The sequence below is a fragment of the Pangasianodon hypophthalmus genome, chromosome 13, assembly GCF_027358585.1.
Source record: "Pangasianodon hypophthalmus isolate fPanHyp1 chromosome 13, fPanHyp1.pri, whole genome shotgun sequence".
Taxonomy (NCBI): domain Eukaryota; kingdom Metazoa; phylum Chordata; class Actinopteri; order Siluriformes; family Pangasiidae; genus Pangasianodon; species Pangasianodon hypophthalmus.
This window is the reverse complement of record NC_069722.1, coordinates 13,666,036-13,687,874: the sequence shown is the minus strand read 5'-3', so window position 1 is coordinate 13,687,874 and position 21,839 is coordinate 13,666,036. Positions and strand designations below refer to the sequence as shown.

The window sequence follows — 21,839 nt, the reverse complement described above, 5'->3', positions numbered from 1 at the left end:
ACAACTGAGCAGCTGAGGGTTTAGGGCCTTGCTCAAGGCCCAGCAGTGGCAGCTTGGCAGTGCTGAGCTTTAAACTCACGACCTTTTAATCAGAAGGCCAACGTCTTAGCCACTGAGCAAATTAGCAAAAATTAATATAGTGATATTTTGAGTTTGAGCATACAGAGACATTGCAAAACACAGGGGATTGATGGCAAATGGAAAATAATATAAGCTATGCAAGAATGACCATTTGTTTATATTTATTTAAAAATTCTTTTGGGATGTCAATACTTTTGGCACTTTCTTTTGGGGGGAGAAAATACTATTATTTAAAAAGTACCTCCCATGAGAATTATTTTTTTTGTTAGAACAAAGATTTATTCTATTGTTTACAAGAAAAAAGTAATTATTTGGGTAATGTTTGTGTTCTGGGTGGCATGGAGGTGCAGTGGCTTACTGTTTCAATCCTGAGCTTGGGTTACTCTCCGTGCAGAGTTTCACATGTTCTCACCATGTTCATGTTCTTCTGGGTCCTCAGTTTTCCTCCCACTGTCCAAAAACATGCAGGTAGATAGATTGGCTATGCTAAATTACCACTAGGTGTGAATGAGTGTATGAATGTATGTGTATGGTGCCCTGCGATGGACTAGAGACCCATCTGGGGTTGAATTCTCTCACCATGCACTCAGTGTTCTCATAACAGACCCCAGATTCACCACGACCCTGACCCGGATAAAGCGGGTACTGAAGATGAATGAATGAATGAATGAATGTTTATTTTATAAAATTATTGTAGTTAATTTTTATGATGAGTGCAAAGATGCAAAAGCAATGTGTCTTGAAATTGGCACTAGAACTATGACTTACAAGTGACAGAACCACCGATCAGCACCAGTAAACCTCACACAGAAATCATTAGAACATTACTAGGCAGGTTTACGCAGATAAAGTCATAATCAGAGCAACACTCTAATGAAGGTGGCATAGTGGCACATATGGCAGCATGTTGTCCCCGTATGCATGAGGGTTTCTTCCCATTTTCCAAAAACATGCTGCTAGGTGGACTGGCTACTCTAAACTGCCCCTAAGTGTGAACGTGTGTGTGTGTGTGTGTGTGTGTCTTATGAGTTATGAATCTTTTGATGATTTAGTTAAACAACCATTCCAAAGCCATTTTTAAATAAAAGGAAAAAGTGCACTAAGTCAAAATAACCATACAGTCATTTTTACAGTCAAGAACATCCTTTTATTCAATCAGTTAAAGGTGCTGCTCTTTTCAAACTGTTTTTCTTATTATGGAAAAGAAATTGTAATTAACACATGCATTTCACCATGAGCTCTGGGGGGCATGTCTATAAAGAGGGCAATAGCTTTTTAGGGTTAGTGAAGAAGCTACGGGCCAGGGCAAAGGCTGCTGGGAAATCAATCTACTCTACGCTTATCACTTATCCCAACACCCTACACACTCTATCAAAAAACACAACCCCAAAAGGAAATAGAAAAAAAAAAAAAAGTTTAAAAGACGGATGGTCAGCGCCAGGAAGGGACAAGGCCCTGGGAGAGTTCTGTCCACAACGTTATGGCTTTTTTTCTCTTTTAGTCTCGTCTCTTGTAATCATGGCTGATACTGTTGCTGGCTTCAGGTACTTACGTAAAGTTTGCATATTTATTTGGGACAACAATCAGGCTGTGATTTGTAGGCCTGAGATTATTCTTTTGCTGGTGCATTAATGATTTTCAAGGCATCTTAATTATCACTACAGTTCAGGTTTGATGGCATGCAGCTTGTCAGTTTGGTCTGAGGGGCTTGGCTCATAATTGCAGATTAAACTGGAATTTCGGTTTAATCTTTTTTTTTTTTTTTTAAATCTCTGAATCTGTCTCTCATCCATTGCTGAACCCATTCCGTAATAAGGTGCTTAGTAATTTCAGGTCATTTTTCTTCCAAGTGTTTAAATAGCTGGTCTCGTATAACCACTGCAAAGGTGCATCATCTATAAAAATTCTCAGCGTGGCATTGGTGCCACCTAAATGCCACCTAAATACGCAATATTGACAAAAAAAGATAAAAAATAAATTTTGGTAAAAAAAATACAAATAAATACAGTCAAAACAAATCACAAACCTATTGTAACCCAGCAGCCTAAATTCCTTCCTTCCTACCACCTTTTAGAAGGACTTCCTACGTCAACCAATTTCTTCCTTCACTAAAATATGATTAACTGCTCCATGGTGGAACCTTTTCCCCTTCATACACCCTTTGATTGACATCCCGCCAGAGCCCACTGGTGTAACTTGTTCACTTACATTAACTGTTCAATGGAGAAGCTGAAGAGATCGGTATGGTATACAATGTGAAGCATACAGACAAGAATAACATGTAAGCTAACTGCATTCTGCTCAGACAAAAAGTTTTTGCTTTTTTTTTTCTTTTAAAAACCCCTCCATTCAATGAAAATGGGGAAGGGCGGGAAAGAAGATGGTTATGCGACTACAGACTATTCCAGTGTCCAAGAGAGGCAGAAGACAAGGAAAGGAGTACAGAGGAAGGAAAAGCAAGACAGGAAGGACTTTTTTGTCTTTTTTTTTTTTTTCTCAATTTTAGCATCAACAATAAAAAGAGGAACTAAGTCACACCGATTTCCTTTAGTACTATATATACTGCTTTGAAGAGCTTGAAGAAGGAGAGAATATAGAAGCGGGTTGAAAGGGGGGTTTTCTGAAACGGGCACTGAGGATTACAAGATGGAGTCTGTGAACAAAGGCACTTTTTTAGGGACAACCTTGAAGATGCTCTGAGTCTAACACTACATCACAAAACAAATATTTAGAGTTTAGAGTAATTTACATTGGGACCGGGAGGGGGTGTTGGTTTAGGAGAGGGGGTGGGGTTCACTTTGTAACATTTTCAGCTCTATTTATTAAAATAATTTTCAGATTGGCTTACACAAGTATTTATAATAGGATGGGAGTCTAATAATAAACAACAGCTACCGATGAAAAGGTCTCATTTCTGCTGTACTGACAATTTTCAAGGGCGATCAAGTTGATTAGAAGCATCTCCCAAGAAAAGGGAAGATCTTGTCCTTCAGTTTGGATCTGTTTTAATTCTCTATGTACAAAAGCCAACAATGCACTAGCTTCTTGTAGGATAATGTCTTCAACAGAATTGACTATGTATTGTCATGGTTAGTAATGTGTGTAATTATGGCTGCCAAATACATAGTGCAATTTCTTCTGTCTCAACTTTACATTGTAAACAATAATTCCTTTTTTTAGATTTTCCTTCTCAGGACTTTGCGTGTAATTGTCAACGCTTTGGATTTTATCCACGCTCTGTGACTAAACCCTCCGTTGGGAGAAAAATGCCTTTTTGACTAAAATGAACCCCTCCCCCTTTACTAAATTCTAAACAAGAAATAGAGTATGCATGTTTTTCCTAAAATTTTTGCGTTATGATAACACTTACTTGTTTTTTTTCTTTATGTATAATAGAGTTTGAATGTACTGTATTCCATAAAAAGCACCAGTTTCATTTAGTGATATATATATTTTTTTGATGTGTTGCAAAACTGTTTCTTCAGCCCTCCCAAGTTTTGAGAACAAATCATTACAAATAAACATTAAAAAAGGAAAAAAAGGCTATTAAAAAAAAGAAAGAAAGATTAAAAAACTCCCAAAACTTACAAAGACTTTTTTTTTCTCTCCGCCCTGTAGTTTAGAGTCCCGGACCTTTTGGACTTGAAACAATAACAGAAGGGTATTTTTTCCCCCTCTTCTATCACACCCTCTAACAATCTAACAGACGAACACATTTCTCTACCCAAGGCATTGCACATGGCTCAATCAACATACATTATTTTTCAATTACAAATACTTCCCATCCAAACACAAAAGAACTCAAAAGCCACATCTTTCTCCTCAACACTACTGATACTGTTTACTATAGAAATACACTTTCTATTTAGTTTTTGTTTTTTTAATTTTCCAGGGACTTTGCTTGTTGGGCTTTTCCTATGCTGAGTGTATAACTGGGTTTTGAGACTGGTACTACTGAAAAATAACTCATTTATTAATCGTAATGCTGCCATACTTCAGAAAATAACTAGACTGCCACTGAGCTTATTACGCAAACAAAAAAATGTTTATATAAATATATATGGATATCTCCTGTATATATAAAGATGTCTGTAATTAGTGAGCTGTCACTTGCCACTTGTTTTACTCCAGACATAAAAATTTCTTCCTCTATAGCTTATATGTGAGAAAATAACCTGAATTCATGTTTAACAAATTGCATAATGGGAATACAGAGGCACTTCCATTGATTAGAAAAGAAAAGTCCATCGCCATCATTAATTCTCATTTAGCAATGCTAGTCCTCTACTACGCTGATGACATGGCCGCCTTTCGGCAACCACGCTTCCCTGCAGTGAGACACAGAATCAGGCAGTCCAGTTATTTTGTGAGCTCAGTGATTCGAATAATGCGGCTAAAAATTAAATTGATGTTTAAAACAAGCTGATTTATGACAATTTCAGCATGACTATGTAAAGGCAGATTAGGATTGCCCTAAGTTAAACCAAGGCTTCCCTTTAAATCAGTCAGTGGAAGGTGTTGTGTGCAGTTGTGTGTGTGTGTCTGTGTGTGTATGTGTGTGTGTGTGAGAGAGAGTCTGAGGCCATGCTCTGAGCGTTCTGCCTTTAATAAACGTTGTGAATCACTAAACAGGATGTGAACATAGCAGATGAAGCAATGTCTGATCTAAATGGCCATTACATACCCCTCTCCTTGTAAGCACAACTACAACACTCTTTTGCTCCACAGCGTGGCCTTGTGTTCTTGGAACACAGCCGTCTGGGAGAGTAAACAGTACAGAGAGGATGGGGCGTCTCTACAAGCCATTAAAGTGGATGTCCACTGAGACTTTCCAGTGGTTTTGATGAAAAACTCATCATTCTTGAGAAACATGTAATTGTACATAATTACCAAATCATAAATTGTTCATAATGGCAGTGATAGGAACCAGGTGTTCGACACATTTAAAGCATCTGGCACTCCACCCACTGACAAAGTGTCTACGTTTTGTACACTTCTCTGGTCACAAACTTCAGAATCTTGAATGCTGCAATCTACTTTACTTTTCTGGATACACTCTAATGTACACCAGTTTCTTTTGAATAGCATGTCACAATGAAATTTTCATTTCATTTTAAAAATTATTAGAAAGTTTTGTTTCAAGCGGTTAGTGGTGAGTTGATGTGACAATGCTGCTTACAATGTCAGTCCAACCTGTGGACTCTCTAGACTCTCTAATGAAAGAATATAGATGTTGTGACCCCTAGTTCCAGTCACAAATTCTGTATAGAAATGAAACTCTAATGTTCAGGAATTGTGGAATTTTGCTTTTTTTTTTTTTTTGGAGAAGGTGGGTTTGGGGGAGGGGGATTTTTACCCCATTTTCCCCCCATTTCATCATTTGCCAATTCCCATCCACCATATCACATGCTTCCTCCAAGACACATGAAGCTACCATACCTATCTTGAAATGCTGCTCATGCTACGCCACAGGGCAGCTGAACACACACACGGAGGAAAGTGCTAACTGCTTTCTTCTGCATACATGAGTTCACAGACACAACCTTGACTGGTTAGTGTCACTCTGACAGTGGAGAGAGTCACACCATCTCTCCTAACCAGAGAACACAGCCAATTTTGCTCTCTTGGACTCCTGGCCATGGATGGCTTTGGCATCGTTGGGATTTGAACTCCTGATGATGGTACGAATGCTTTTCTTTTGTGGGACCCCATGCGATCTTCAATACACCTAACAACAACTTAATAAACTTTAATATAAATTGATGTCCTAGAATGTCTCTAGAGATGGTAAGGCATTGTAATGGTTTCTGATTTGGAATGTAAAGCAGGAAAGAAATATAATAATTAACTCCCTTCTAAAAAATGTGATCATTTCTAAGCAGCAGCTCAGAGACATGGCAGTGAATTTAAGTGTGTGTGTGTGTGTGTGTGTGTGTGTGTGTGTGTGAGTGTGTGTATGTATATGTGTGTTAGGGTTGGCATTACCCAAAGGGATTACAGTCAGCATTCAACTGGCACTAAGGGCGAGTTTAAGGCCTGAATTTGATTCTTTTTGATTGGACAGACTCCATAGGTAGTTTTTGTCTAGATCGTAGCATGTTTTCCTACATCAGCCTAAAATGAGAGACTGTCCTCTATGACTGTTGACTTACATCCAACATTAACTTTAGTGTGTGATGTCCACTTTCATGTTTACCTCAAAAGATTGTGTGCAAACATTTTTTTTTCTCTGTCTATCCTATTTTCAATAGCGGACATGAGAGTAGTGTTTTATTTTCCGTACTTTCCTTTTTCTAGTGCAATACTTTAGGTTTTATTTTGCTTGATTGTGTTTTTGATTAGTAATTGTTGTTAAGCTGGCTGTTAAAGGAATGGGCACATCGAGACCAATTTCTACACTGAACTACAAATGGTGTCAGAAGGAACGATTAGCTGGCTTTAGCTCCAACTCCATGCTAGAGGACGCATAACATCTCAATTATTTGATGTCCCAATAGTTCCTAAAACTATGCTTGCTTTTTTTTTTAATTAAAACCTCACCATTGTTGATGTCCCAAGCCATTGCACAATATAAGTAACAGATTCTTTTTTTTTTTCCTCTTCGGGTTGTTCTTTTGTGTTTCTGCTTTTTGTTGTTGTCATTTCTGTGGTTTTTGAGAGACTCCATGTCCTCCTTCAAAATGTCACGTGATCCTCTTATTAAAAAAGGGGGAGGGGGTCATTGCCGTAAGTCGACAAGCTCAGAAGATTCCAAATGATAAGAAGATTTGCTGGTTTCCTTTGTTGTTCTATTGGGCCAACAGGGTGAGAGGGCAATTTTAGGTGGGATTTTTTTTTGTTTCCAGATTCAAGATTCCAGATTGTAGTGACGGGATTTTAATTGCTTGTTGGCAGGCAGGTTTTGTCAGAGGAACCAAGACTGAAACAAAAAGAGAAAACAGGTTTTAGAAGACAAATATAAAAAAAAAAAAAAACACCACTGTGCTCAAAAGAGCAGCCTTGCTAACATCCTGTGCTGAACTTTCGAATTTGTCCACTAGATGTCCCACTTGTCTTGCTAAGCAAGTTGGACTGTCTCTCCCCACCCTGTCCCTGTCCTCCTTTAGGAGGAGTGTGAAGAGCTCTGAACTTCTCCCCTCAACAGAATTATCATTGTAGTTCACCTCTATACCATAACCATTTAACTAACTGCTGGAGCAGATATGTGTTATCTGACCCTTAGGAATCAATATACAAACTTCGACTGATGAAACAGCCATGGTGCACTTTGTAGGAAAAAGACTCAAATTCTGCATCACAGAAAAACTTGTAGTCTGTTTGTATTGTGCATGAGAGCTGACTGGCTATGAGCAGCAGTGTGAGGTTTGGTTTCTTCAGGCCGGCGTATAAAAGCGAGCTCAAGTGCCTTGAGAACATTCTGAAAGTCAAGTCTTGGAAGCACTTTGCCTCCAGGGGAGCGGCTTGTGTTTTGCTTGAGTCTCCCCAAACAGCCAAACACACAAAGGCCATCCCATCACAAACACTCTTTCCTCCTCCCCCAGCTCTGGGTATCGCCTCAACTCTTCCCCTGTGTGCTCTGCTCCTCCCTCTCCCGGCTCTATCGCGCTCTGTGTAATCCTTGGCAGGAGTTAGCACCCTCTTTCTTAGCCCCCTCTTTTGACTTTGACCCCCTCCACTTGCCACCTCTCAAGTTCAAGTTCAACTGGCTATGACATCATGTCTGGTTGCTGCGGGTAACCAGACAGTCAGGACGTGGCTTCTCAGTTTGCGGGGTCATGCTGAAACTCTCACCCTCTCTCCTCTTTCACATTCTTTCTTGGGACGGGGTGAATGCAGGCCTCTTGTCTGGCCACAAGGGAGCTCCTCGAACCCAATTTTCAGCTCTTGTACTTGGAGTTAAGTTACTCCAGGAAGACTTTTTACACTGGGTCTTTGTGCAGGAATTTTACAGACCTTTTTTTTCACTATTCTATCATGTCAAGCAACAAGTATGCTTATTTATAGCATTATTTTCTTTTTCATTTTTAAAAAAAAATTAAACAAAAGGGAACAAAATGGAGGCTGGTCAAACCCCAAGTTAGAGTCAGCTGAAAAAACAGGCAGTGCATGAAAGACGTACCCAGAAGACTGGATCAGCCAAAAAAGGGGTTAATGGGGTGGAGTGAAAAGTGAAAGGAAGACTAACAGTGGGAGAGACAGAGTGAGTGAGAGCGTTGGAGAGATGGAGCTGCAGAGCTTCAGATGGTTGCCATGTGTTGTGGAGCCGGCCCGAGGCGGGTGTGGTTTACACAGTAATGAGTAAAGTGCAGCGGCTTATAGAGGAGGCTGCCCACTCGTAACGCTCAAATCAACCTCCACTGCTCCTCTCCCACTGAGAACTGCTCCAGATGGGCCAGATAAACATACCACACTGCTTATTGTATGTGGGAGAGCAAGTGAGAGAAACAAAGAGCAAGAGAAGCAATGGAGAGACCACACTGACACACAGAGAGTACAGAGATGAGATTCTGTCAGTGCTCTTGTCTCTGGAATCTAGGTAATTAGTACTACTACACTGGGACCCTGCTGTACAGATTTGACTGGAAAATGATTTTCTTTTCTACATAAACATTCTTAAAATAAAGAAATATTACATGGTTTTGTACTAACTTGTGTCTGCTGGGGGATATTTAGAAAGTTGTTGTCCCGTGATCCGATGCTGACAAACCTGTTGGGAGTTGTGGAGCCTGGCGTGGAGTATGCTAGAGGAAGAGAGAAACAAATCAGTATTTATTGATTTTTCCTTTGACAGATGATCATATATAAATATTCTGCAGGAATTTCATAAGATTGGATTTGTTTCTTTTCCTGAATCTCTCTCATTTCTGCATGAATCGGCATAATACCACCCGCTGTAACATCTGTACTATCATAGTAGATGATAATAGATAGATAATATCTTTGTATATGTAGATTCCAAGAAAATCTCAGCAGTGAAGTGAAGGTCAGTATCAAATTTAGGGCAGTTTGAAATTGATGGACTCCATAGCACAAAATGGTTCATTAACAGAGAAATCACCAGATGTCTGAATGAAGCAAATATTCATCAGTTTGCTAGATAATTTCTAACCTTATCTAACAGCCATAAATATGTTAGATACATTTATTTTCTTTATTTAGTTGCAAAATATGTGTAATTATGCAAATAAGCTATTGCTAAATTGTAGCTCAGTTTGTATATTTTAAAGGTCATTTTCAACAGAGATGAAACATGAATACATGCCTCACGGAACGCATATTTGGTCTGGGTTATTTAAAGGTATATCCCACTGTACTTAAATGAAGAGTCCAACTAGTGACAAAAGACAGAGATGGGGAGTCTGTCCATTTACCATATGTTAGTTAAAAACTCCTGAATAGAGTTAATGATGACATCAGATGCACCTTGCAAAGTGGACAATGTTTACACAAAGGAGCAGGTATCCAGTGAGATGTACCTTTAAAGATATTCTCAGGACTTCATGTATGTAGCTACAGGTTTGTGAATACGTAACTGAAAGCATTGTTAAGGGTTAGTTAGATGTAAACAGATGACAGACTTCAGGACACTGACAACAATACAACTAGAACAGAAGTTATGAACAAAAGTAAGAAACACAAAAACAAAACATAAAGACAAAAGTGCTCCGTCCAGTGCCCCCTCTGTGGTGGGTTATCAACTTGAAGATGCCAATACCATCATGCCCCATACGCATCCTTTAGAACAGCCCTGCTGTATTGATCAAAGATCAGCTGTTCTTCTTGGACTGGTTCAAAATAGCACAGCTATGCAGAATTTCACCACTGACCTTGGATCAGCACTGGAGTTGGCCGATCACATCTCCACAATCCCAAAACAGCAAACTAATCCGCGGCTAAAACTCAACCAAACGGAACTCAAAGCAAGCCAACGTAAAAGTCAAAAGTGCAATAGATGGGTTCATTTATTTCACCAATCTGTGTGACTGATATGGGAGTGTAAAGGCAAATGAAGAAGGTGATTTGAGTCCACATTAACTGCCCTAAATTTGTACCCTTCATTGATTGTATTTGTGTCTGTTCACCACAAAAAGTAAACAGGATAACATTGTTGTAATTAGCTGCCTGGGCCAGATAAAAACTGGACCAACAAAGAACAGCTATGATGAAGTTACACTGGAGTAATGGAACTTAGAAGAACAACGTATCCAAAGACATAATTGTGTGTTCTGACCTTTGTTGGGTTTAACTAATTCTTGCACTGAGAACCAATGTGAAGCCATATTGTGTACAACGATTTCGTTAACAAGACGTCAGGGAGTGGGATGAGCTTCTAGCTATAGTCATCCAATATTACTGTGAAGGTTAGAGTATGAAATGCTAATTTAAGATGCCCTGGGCCACAGTAAGAGTGGAAATAAACAGAGAGATGGTGTGTTGGGCGACCTTTGGGCTTTTTTATGGGTATTATTTTGGGGTCACAGAATGGACGGTCCAAATTTGGTCCTTGGGTTTATTGAGAATGGCGGGGAGGGGATCACTTACACGGAGATGCGGGCGAGGTGAGTCCGCCATCAAGGGGCATGCTGCTGGGTTTAGAGTCGGACATGGGGAGGGGCACTGGACGCGCCACAGGGGGTGGCGGAGGCAGCAAGAAGGAGCCGGGCATTTTGCTCTGGCCGCTCCCGTTCGGCTGCAGACAACACACACAGGGTGAGGAGTGTGGATGCCGTCCGACACCCCATAAGACGACAAGACCAAAGACCAAACGGCAAGACAACGCTGGTTCTTTCCAAACAAAGATGTGGGATAGGCGTGGCTGAAAGTGGTGAGGTGTTGAAAAGGGGAAACAACCAAAAGGATGGCGAATGTGCATCGACTTTGGGTATGGAGGCTTTTATGTTTGTGTATGTCTGTGTGTCTAAATCATAGATTCACCACAGGCACGGACACTGGAGCAGTGAAGGAGCGACCGAGATGGAGGGCTTTTCAACACAAAACACAGGGGCGCAAGGATGATGAGATCCAAAACAATGAAATCAACTCAAATAGGCAAGAGAGAAAATACTAACTACACAACATCAAAACAAATGGAAAAAGCAGAACAGAAGGAGGAATAAATGTTGGAATGAAATATATGGAGTCTGCTGCTGATTGAGGTGCAGATGAGGATTTATTGAAGAAACTAAGAAAGAAATGTTCAAGGCATTGATAAGAGCACATGGCACATAACAAGAAGATAGCGAGGCTTAAAGGCTTGCCTTTTAATCTTAGTTTGCACACCGGACAAAAACCCATCAGAAGACAAGACAGGAAGCTCACGCAGTGTTATTAAAAGACTGGCCTTGTCTTTTGCTCACCAATTAAATGTACATTCATAAAGCATAAAGAGTTATGTATGAAGATTATTAAATTATGCTTTAAAAAGGGGTGAAGTAAGGATGTGCAATACAAACATTTCTATTTCAATTTCTATGACAAACTGATGTCTTTAATAGGAAGAAAACATACTGGTGGTGATCATCAACATCGAAAACTAGTAGGCTCATTTTAACAAAAAGTCTATGTTCCACTATTTGGACAAAAAAACAAGCCAAAAAATTTTATTACTGAATAATAAGACCGCATTTATTTAACCATTTACTTCAGGATGCAGGAAAATAGTTCCTTGTATGGAGCCTCCAGTTAGTAATTTTCATTGAGTTAGTAAATTTCATTGGGTGTTAATACATTAAACTGGCTTTTAATATATACCTTTAACTTTTTGGTCCAACTAACAGCACCTCCTGTCCAGTAAAATTAATCATTACATCATTATTTTACTTTCATAATTCACTTAATTATTAATCTACCTGTGTTAAATCACAGGGGAAAACAGGAAACTGGCCCACAGAACATGAACTGCTATTCACCAGTAAAGCATGTCAGTTTCAATTACTTCAGTATTACCCACTAGCTCATATTATCCATATATTTGACAAACTCATTCGCATACGGCGGCTTTGTGGGTGTCTTACCTGACCTCCAGCTTGGCCTGGTCCATCAGCACACACAAACTGCACAAACTCTTTGAGTGGGTCCTGCCCCGGGTGGTGATGGTAGCGGATGGTGGGGTGAGTGAAGTAAGGGCTCGACTGCTGGATGATGGAGGGAGAGGGAAAGTGCAGAGATGAGGCTGAGGCACGGGGGCTCCCTGCAGAGAGACACACAGAAAGAGAGAGACAGAGACGGAAAATTAGTGTTAGGGACACAGTAACTTATTTGATAATTGAAATAAATGTGGAAAGCCCTCTGATTCCACAAATGCATGAGTGACATGTGATACAAATTGATACACAGATGACAATTGTGACCTAATTGTCAGTGAGTCAGTGAGAGGTGGTGGTACCACATACATGCACACATTCACACTTACATACACCAAATTCAGAATCACAGGTACTGATAGTTCATCTAACAGCTGAACTAATTTGTAATCTTTTATCATTTTTCCATGTTAAGGAGTAACTTAGCTTGGAAAGCACTCTTTGAGGGGAGTGGAAATTAAACCATGCTATTCCTTTCTTTACTCTAATAGTGGGTCTTCCTTCATCTTGATTGGTATGACTGGGATGAACTCTCGCCCTCATCTCATGGCGTGCCAGCCTCCCTGTGCCCATCCCAACAGTCCCTCCAGCTGCCCGAGTAAGCCTGCCAAGCGCCCAGCTCCCCCAGACGAGAGCAGCCAATGCCCTGCATCGCTCATCCCCCCACAATCGCCTGCTCCTCTCCCCTTGTCTCGCCGTCTTTCTTTCTCCCTCCTTTAATCCCATTAGGGACTGGGCAGAGGCCAAGAGCACTGGTGAGAGTGCCACATACTCCAGAGCCTGGGCCACGGGGCAACGGCAGCCCCAAACACAGTCGGGGTACACAAAAACAACGCATGGCCACCATACAAGGAGGGAACGAAGCATAAGGCCTGTACCAGATCTAGCCACATAACGTGAGAAACAAAATGAAACAAGACAAACACGGGCAGAGAGATGATTCAGAAAGACTGCCACAGTGACACAGAAGATTACAGGTTTTCAGTGCAAAATCGCTGTGTCTGCAAAACCACTTGCTACGATTAAGACTGAGTACAATGTAGAAAAAGTGCATGTTTCTTTTATTCTGTAAAATTCACTGGGACTCAGAGAGAGAAAATGGTCAAATGTCCTTTAAAGTCCATAAATAAATCACAAAAATGTTCCCATGTCACAGTAGTAGGACAGGTTCAAGTATTACGAATGATAAGGAATGAGCAGTATTCAGTCTTTTAAAATAATCCAGGAATTTGAAAATAAACATGGCTCTTGTCTTTTTCTATGGAAAGTTGTAGTCTGACTGCATATATCTGGTAAGTATTGAATTAGATGTTTAATTGTATAATTAGCAGGTGTTTTTCAAGAACATTATATAAGAATTGCCATATTGAGTTTTTGGTTGGTTTGAAGTTCTGTAAAAAACACCACCTGACCCACAGAATAATCAGCAATAACAACACTGATTTCTGTTTACAAAAAAAAAGACCCAATCACATCAGTTGATATGTAAAGTTGATATGTATCTATATAATAACACATTAAAATTGTGAACCAATTGTTTGAGAAGCTCAGAGCATGGATCTGAATGAGGAAAGTGAAGCGTTGCACCCCCAGACCAGACAGAAACAAAGTCCACCACTGAGAGTGTCCCACCACAAACAGACTGACAGACAGACAGACCAGCCATTTAAAAAAAAAAAAGCTCAAGAAGAAGGTGAGGGAGGAACCCAAAAGTGGGTGAGGTAGGAGAGATCCCACACACAACTCTCCAAACCCAACCGCAACCCAACAGGGCAAAACACAGCCTCACCTCTTTGGCCAAACCAAAGGTGCCCAGCACTGTATGTGAGGCCTTTGTGAGGGGAGACTGGGGGAAGCGGGAGGGTGGAGGTGGGTGGTGTTGGGGGTGGGTGGGTGTTTAGGGGCTCTGAGTTCTCACCTGGTCTCACTCCTGCCAGCATGGGCAGTGGGTGGTGGGTGAACGGCATGCGGGCAGACCTCGTCTGGCCAGACAGAGCGCTGAAATCGAATTTCCCCGGCTTCTTAAGAGAACCAGGCGACGAGAGTCCTGGCAAAAAAACGGGATCAACAGAATGGCAGAAGAGAGATAGGAGGTTTTAATGAAACAGGCTCTGTGTTCGGACCTTGACTTGATCTGTATGCTTTAGGAGGAGAAAAAAAAAATCACCTCATTTGTAGCAGCAGTGGGGGAAGAAAAAAGGATGGGAGAGGGAGGACTGGCAACAAGAAAAATAGCTGGGTGGAGGCCATGGTGGCAGGTCCCATTAGACTCCATTTAGTTTGATCTGTCTGTCTGTATGTCTGCCTGTCTCACTACTCCGTAATGACACCCCCACACACATGCCAAGGGCGATTCTAGAGTTTAACCCTTAGTGTTGCTCAGCTCCCAATGAGAATGGATGATAAGGATAAAAAATGAGGAAATAAAATATACAACTGTAGCTGAACGCAAAAGAGCATGGTCACTTTTGTGTGTACGTGATTGTACATCTGTTTCCAACAGGAAATATGCAACGTTAGCTGGTATGAAAGGTTAAAAATTTGAGATGCTTAACACCAAATACTGTTCCCCAAAACAAAAACACTACAAAGGTAGTAGTTTCTCTCAAAGTGGTACACACTGATTCTCCAGATACAATAAAATTGGGGCCAAAAAGATTTTAAAACCTGTTTGTGGAAGTTGTTTCACTAAAGATACTAACTTCTAGCAAGTTCCCTCTTGTAGCCTTATCTATAACACACACTACCTCTCCCCTGGTGCTTGCTTGGGCTTTTCTATTTGATGCGTTCTCTCTTTGCATTCGTGCTCTCTCCATCCTTCTCTCTCTCATTTCACCTCCTCTCTCCTCTGCTCTGCGACTGTACTATCATAAGCAGACATTCTGACTTTTTACATTTTTAAATGTAAAGAATATTTCTTAAAGGTAAAAGGAAAAAGAACTGGGATGGAACTGACTTCTTATTATCCACTGGAATTGTTTTTCCTCCCTGCCTTATACATGTGGAGTCTCTGCTCTGCCTTCTCTCTGTCCTCATGCAATGCTACATGCAATACATGTCAATTTTACAACCTCCACATACTGTAGCCTAATTGCATACCGACCTTTCGATATCTTGTAGTCTACTAGTTTAGGCTTGTTAGGATTTAAACTAGTAAGTAAGTTAGAGTGGTAATAAAGGAGTAAAACTGTTTTTGAGTGAACTCTAATCAGTGTGAACAGAACTGATGCTGGATTTATATGCTCATACCTCTAATATCCAATACCTCTTGCTCTTCTTTTGAATACCCATTTATTTTCCAACCTGTCCAAAGCAACATAATTAAATCAACATTAGAATTAGAGAAAGATTGACTGAATATTTTAGGCAGACTGAGCTGGCATTTAGAATCTAGAAGAGGATGCAGCTACACAACATCCTTAGACATTTAGGTGTTTGCCGTGGAGATCAATTAGGTGACAGTTCAGCAGTGGAGCCCTAAAAGCAAACCACTGTAGTAATTCACTATCTGTCCAAATACGAAAACAATACATGACAGTTCATATCAACATAAAGGTGAACAAAATAAGGTGTACTGATACAATGTACACAACGAAACTCTCCGTCACTCTTTCCAGAACGAAATCCATCTCTTTTAGAAGTCTTTGCAGAGTTGACACACTGTTCTTTCAGAACATGTTGTACTCTGAGTGCGGGCCGAGCCGGCAGCCCGAGTATGCAACTTGGCGCCAGACGAAGAGGAAGACAGGAGGGGAGCGAGGGATGTGCGAATAATGAGGGAGGAAGTGTGAGAAATGGAGGGAGAGAGGAGGCGATGACATGTGCCCCTAGTATATAACGGTACATTAAAGTGTCCTCCCGTTTCTATAAACGTCGGCCCGAAAGCCACAGGGCCTGAGCTCAGGCCGATGAGCTTTTCCAAAGTTTGGCGCAAACAAGAGAGCTAAGTATACACTGAGCTTACCAAGTGACCCAGAAACACAGCCAAATGTGTCAGGGCTGAGGAAATAAAAATGAGTCTGTTTTATGATCAAGACTTGTGGGTAGTGTTGAGGGAAATTATTTTGATATACGGTAATCCAAACACACAATTTAAGATCCTGGGGTTTCAAGCAGTGGCAGAATGATGGGTAAATTTTCCTAGACCTGTAAGAATTAGCCACATTACATTACTGTGAAATCTAATGACAGCCTTTGCTGTCCTATTTCTTGCTCGCTATTTCTCTCTCTCTCTTTCCCTTTCTCTCCCTCCATCTATGAGGTAATCGATACCTGAGATTCAGAGGTCAGGGAGCTCAAAGATCATCCCAAAAGGGCTATAAACAGTTATCGGGTAAACTGTTTACATGCTGTAATCTTAAGCTTGCACATCCCAGGATACTGAGTACAAGCTCAGGCTGTGAAAAGTGGCAGAAACACTATCACCAGCTCATGTTTTATTAGAATGAGGAGTGTATGATCAAAAGAGAGTATAGAGCTAGAGAGCGAGAGAGAGAGAAAGAGAGAGAGAGATAAGTAGACAGGCAAAGCCACAAACACAGATTTGCACACAAATTTTAGGAGAGATTTTAAAAGTCATAAGCGACATGGACTACTAACAAATGATCTGACTCACATTACATTCCACTTTAATCCACTTTGATCACAGAGCTTTTACGTATCCACATTCCACTCAGTGCTCAAAGGATTGCTCAAGCGTGAGGTGTTTCCTTCAAGTTCTTTACTTTGTATCCAAAAATACACATCTAATACACTAAACATATAGACAGTAGACATTAGACATGTTATAACTGATAAAGCAGTAATATTTAAGAATTGAGCTGCATGACATGTTCTAAAATGTTCATGCTTAGTTTCCCCAATACCCAATATTAAACTCACACTAGCGCAATTAATCAGCCTAAACGGTCTTGTGCTTTATCTTTCTATCAGCTAAAATCAACTGAAAACAGCCTTTTCTTTCAGATTGTACATTATAATTCTACACTCCTTTAAACAACAAATCTTTTTATAATAATAAATCCGCTCCTCAGTCACAATAATTGTGTGTTAAATCTATTTAGATGAAATATGATAAAATATGATATTAGAATATATGATAAATATGATGAAATATGATACTATAATTTAAGATTATCATTTAACGTTACTTTAGACAGTTAAATGTATGAATGAAAAGCATGTGATTCCTTATGCACCAGATATGTTATTCAATAAAAATAATATCTTAATGGTAGCCAATTAGCTCAGTATTATGCTTACATAATTGAGAAAAAAATATTATTATTATATAAAAATATTATAATTAAGGAATTATATTATAGAATTAAAGAATTATATTATATTATATTATTAATTATATTATTATTATTTTTTATTACAATTCATTCCTCGTCTAAGAATTGAAAATGTAGCTAGGTTAATTTCATATATGGCAAATAAATAAATAAATAAATAAATAAATAAATGTCCGTACAATTCAAAATTTGTGACTGATTCCATGATGGTGAATTAATTAATCCGCTAACATATGCGTCTCTGTCAGTGGCCCGGAAACAGACGCCAAATAAAAGGCTTTGGAGTTAAAGCTGACAGAAGTTTCTATGATCTCCCCTTTCCTGTCTACACATATGTGACTGTGTGTGCATGTGTGTGTGTGTGTGTGTGTGTTTCATTTGTTATTTCTCTTTCTCTGTCCAGTTCCTGGCATAATGTATCAGCAGACTGGCAGCCAATCAAATGCTCCCATGACCCTCCAGTCTCGCCACACTAACAAGCTGGCCGGCAGACAAACCTTGAGCTGTCACACAACGGCACACGTGAAACTAGAACACTTACACAACACCAAGTTTTGTCCCTACACACACAAAGACACATACACACAGAAAAGAAACAAATTCACATGAGCACACGTGAAACCATCCACATATTGCTGCAACTGCACACGGCCTTGTCTCCTGGCTGACACATGCGCACATGCAGCCGCGTAAACACGGAGTGTGTTCTCCTACCACGGCTCATTCACTAGCTGTGGGACGGACAGTACACATGGAACAGGACGAGTGAGGCAGGAGTGCTGAATGAACAGAAGAGGGATATGTAAAATTAACTGAATGTTAAGGGAGTCCTTACACTACCGCACAAAGAGCCAGACCTAATGATGAACGACACTGCCTCATTCAGGTACTGAATCACCTTTGGAGCGTAGCAGAGCGTCACTCACGCTCACAAACACACAAAACACCCCCCACCTCCCAATCAGCACCACTACCATCATCATTGCGCTAACAGATGTCTTCTGTAACACAGTAGCTCCCATAGCTGTTGACACATGGAGGCACCATCTGGACCAGAGTGCTGCTTATCTCCAGATTGTATGTATGTGTGTGTGTGTGTGTGTGTGTGTGTGTGTGTGTATGTTTGTGGCATATTTTGAAGACATAAAGCCTATAGCCTTACAGAAGGAACACCTGAGTGTATTTGTGCTTGTTTGTTTGTTTGGGTTGTTGTATGCGTGTGAGTGTGTGTTTATAGGAGCTAGGTCTCAAGGCAGGGCTTCAGTAACCCACTAGCTAAAGTATCATTTAGTTAAACACACAAACCACACACAGGCATAAGTAGCTGCCAGTGCACTTGTGTATTATGGTAATTAATCCCTATTAATAATTATGGGGCAAACAGAGGGAGAAGTAAATATTACCAGCTGTGAGAACCCTTTAGACCTTTCGGACAAGCTAATAGTATGCTCATTTGTAAATGCAATACAAACTCACACTTTAACATTTTTGTAATGTTCGAGAACCAGAGTTATATAATGAAACACATTATTTCCCTTTGATTCACTGAGAAATCCAGTGCTATAGTAATGCTTCTCACATACCATTTGATAACACAGCTCTGTATTCAGATCAATACAACATCCATCGGCTAATCAGCAGATAGATTACGAGTTACAACATCCAATCAGGCCAATCGGGGGATTTATTACAATTCCACCAGTTAAAACACTGATTATTACTCTGAGGCCATTAGTAGCCCCTTATGAAATATAATATTATTTAGTCCATACAATGGGGTCCAAAAATCTGAAACCACTAGTAAAAATGCTTTTATTTTGCATTCATTTCTAATTTAATCCATCATTTTTCATTTTCAATACCAATTCGCTCCTCCCAACGATCACAAAAGGTAATCAGTCTTTAACCCTATCTTCACAGTCCAACTGTGGCACCCCAATTTAAAATGTTTAATATTTAAAGTTTAATATTTTTTTTATATTTATGATGTTTCATATTTACAACATTATATCCTGTTGACACTCTAATGCAAAAATGGAATCTTGATGTTATGCTTGGGCCATAAAGGCCATAAACCAATAACAGCTGAGCTGAACTAGACTATATGGGTAAAAGTTTGTGGACACCTGACCATCACACCCATGTGTGGTTCTTCCCCAGACTGTTGCCACAAAATTGGAAGCACACAATTGTATAGGATGTCTTTGTCTACTGTAGCATTAAGAATTCCCCTTTAGTAGAACTAAGGAGCCCAAACCTGTTCCAGCATGACAATACCCCTGTGCAGTCCATAATGACATGGTTTGCTATGGTTTGTATGAAAGAACTCAAGTGGCCTGCACAGACCTCAACCCCACTGAACACTTTTGGGATCAACTGCATGCCAGGCCTTCACATCCGACATCAGTGCCTGACCTCACTAATGCTCTTGTGGCTGAATGGGCAAATCCCCACAACCACACTCCAAAATCTAGTGGAAAGCGTTCCCAGAAGAGTGGAGGCTATTATAACAGCAAAAGGGGACTAAATCGGGAACGGGATGTTCAACAAGCGCATTTGGGCGTGATTGGTCAGGTGTCCACATACTTTTAGCAATATACTGTTTTGATCTGAAGTTATATTTGTTCATGAAATTCAGAGAGATCACTGGTTCTGAGAGTCAGGGTCATTGGTTGGGTCCTTTAATTCTGCACAAATATGGTAACATGGGGGGTTTGATATCTGAAAGACAATCCAAGACAAAAAAAATCTGCGAAATTTGGCATTTGTCATTTGTGATATCAGGGGACATTTTTAACACTCGGTAGGACTGTATGATTGAAGTTTGCTGCTTTATTTACTATCTGGGTATTTCTTTCCAAGTTGACATGCTGCTATATTAAAAGTAAACTGTGACTGTACTTGACACTTGACACTTCTATCCAACTATACATTGGTATATTTACTAAACATGGATAAACTTTAGTACTTGTGAATGTGCTAGAAAATAACTTTCTGTGGTCCATTTTAAAGTGATCATGACTACGCCCTACTTCCTCAAAAGGCCTTTCACAGCAATAACTCTGATGTTCCTCTGCGTAGGGGTTGAACATAACAGCCATTTGTAGCACACTTCAACATCATTTTTCAAAGCTGACAGCTGGTATTCTACTGTTACACAATCGCTGACACTTACATAAACTAGCATTAGAATTGAATAATGAATAGATAGACTAAGCAGTGAACGTCCCACTTTACCGGTTACACTTCACTTAGCCTGATTTTCTAAACTATTCTAATTTACAAACACAAACAAACTCCATGTGAGATAACCTGCAGCAGCATTATACCACCATACTTTTATTACTTTATATACTTTTTCATTCAGACTAACAAACTTTTTTGTAGCCAGGGACCACTTTAACTACAAAAATAAATTCCATGGATCCCCTCTGTACAGATTTATTATGAACCTAATCCAGCTATTCAAATATTAAGTTTATTATTTATTTGTGTAGAGTAATATATCGACACCATAGGCTTTTCTATTCCTGCACTTGTCAGCACAGCAAGTGCAAGAACACATGAAGTCCAAGTTGACATTATTTGTAACGCTACTTGTTTTTGAGTTAGTGAGGTTAGGATTTAGGGTCACTAGACCACGCTTTGAGGTAGTGTAGTGTACATTTACGTTACAAATACAAAGATTTCAAAAATACATATATCTTTAAAAATACAGATATGTGATAAAATATACTTTTAGTTTTAGCTTTCTACACATATACTGTATAGCCATACATGGTGCTAGATGCTTTGAAACTCAAAGGTCAACCAAATACAGCCCCTGCCTTTAGTTTTCTTTGCAAAACCAAAACACATGACTAGGCTACAACTCCTAAGTGTTAGCACAAGAGGAGGAGTTTGACAGGCAACTTGATTAGCAGAAAATTAGAGACACTCTTCATTTGTGTCATTTGTGATTTTGTCTGGTTTACAGAACCTGGGGTGCCACAGAAACCAGAGTTTCTCTTTTAAGCAGTTATTTTACTGAAGCTGCCAGAATTTGAGGAGAAGTGTCCCAAGTATATAATAGTGTTCTGATTTACAAGTCACTGACCCAACCTTTAAAACCAAACCTAGAGAAGTAGTAATGGACTGAGCAAACAGAGAAACTGAAACACTGGATTGTTACTGAAGCACATTGAATATCTGGAACAGGTTTAGTCCAATAACACTAAACACAACACAAGAATCCTATTTACCAATGAAATTCCTGAGCAAGATTGCCATGAATTTGATGACATGATAAGCACTGGAAAAAACAACATTTTTAATAATAAGCAATAGAAAAGGACACGGAGGGACAGGGTATAGTGAAAGAAATACGGAGAGAGAGGGA

At 39.8% G+C, this 21,839-nt stretch overlaps 1 protein-coding gene across 10 annotated transcripts in view; it reads right to left on the bottom strand.

Moving 5' to 3' along the window:
- Nucleotides 1-1,205: 1,205 nt before the first annotated feature.
- nfixb (nuclear factor I/Xb) overlaps nt 1,206-21,839 on the bottom strand; it is a 143,615-nt gene continuing 122,981 nt past the window's right edge. For 6 of the 10 annotated variants that reach the window (XM_034310244.2, XM_034310250.2, XM_053239049.1 and 3 more), the window contains 4 exons: nt 14,083-14,211; nt 12,096-12,271; nt 8,731-8,822; nt 1,206-7,000 (listed from right to left, as the gene is read on the bottom strand). In XM_034310244.2, the coding sequence (XP_034166135.1) occupies nt 8,751-8,822; nt 12,096-12,271; nt 14,083-14,211 (377 nt within the window). In that variant the 3' untranslated portion in view covers nt 1,206-7,000; nt 8,731-8,750. Of the gene's footprint in view, nt 7,001-8,730; nt 8,823-10,623; nt 10,772-12,095; nt 12,272-14,082; nt 14,212-21,839 lie in introns of all 10 variants that reach the window. The other 4 variants (XM_053239050.1, XM_053239053.1, XM_034310249.2 and 1 more) reach the window with 2 other exon arrangements.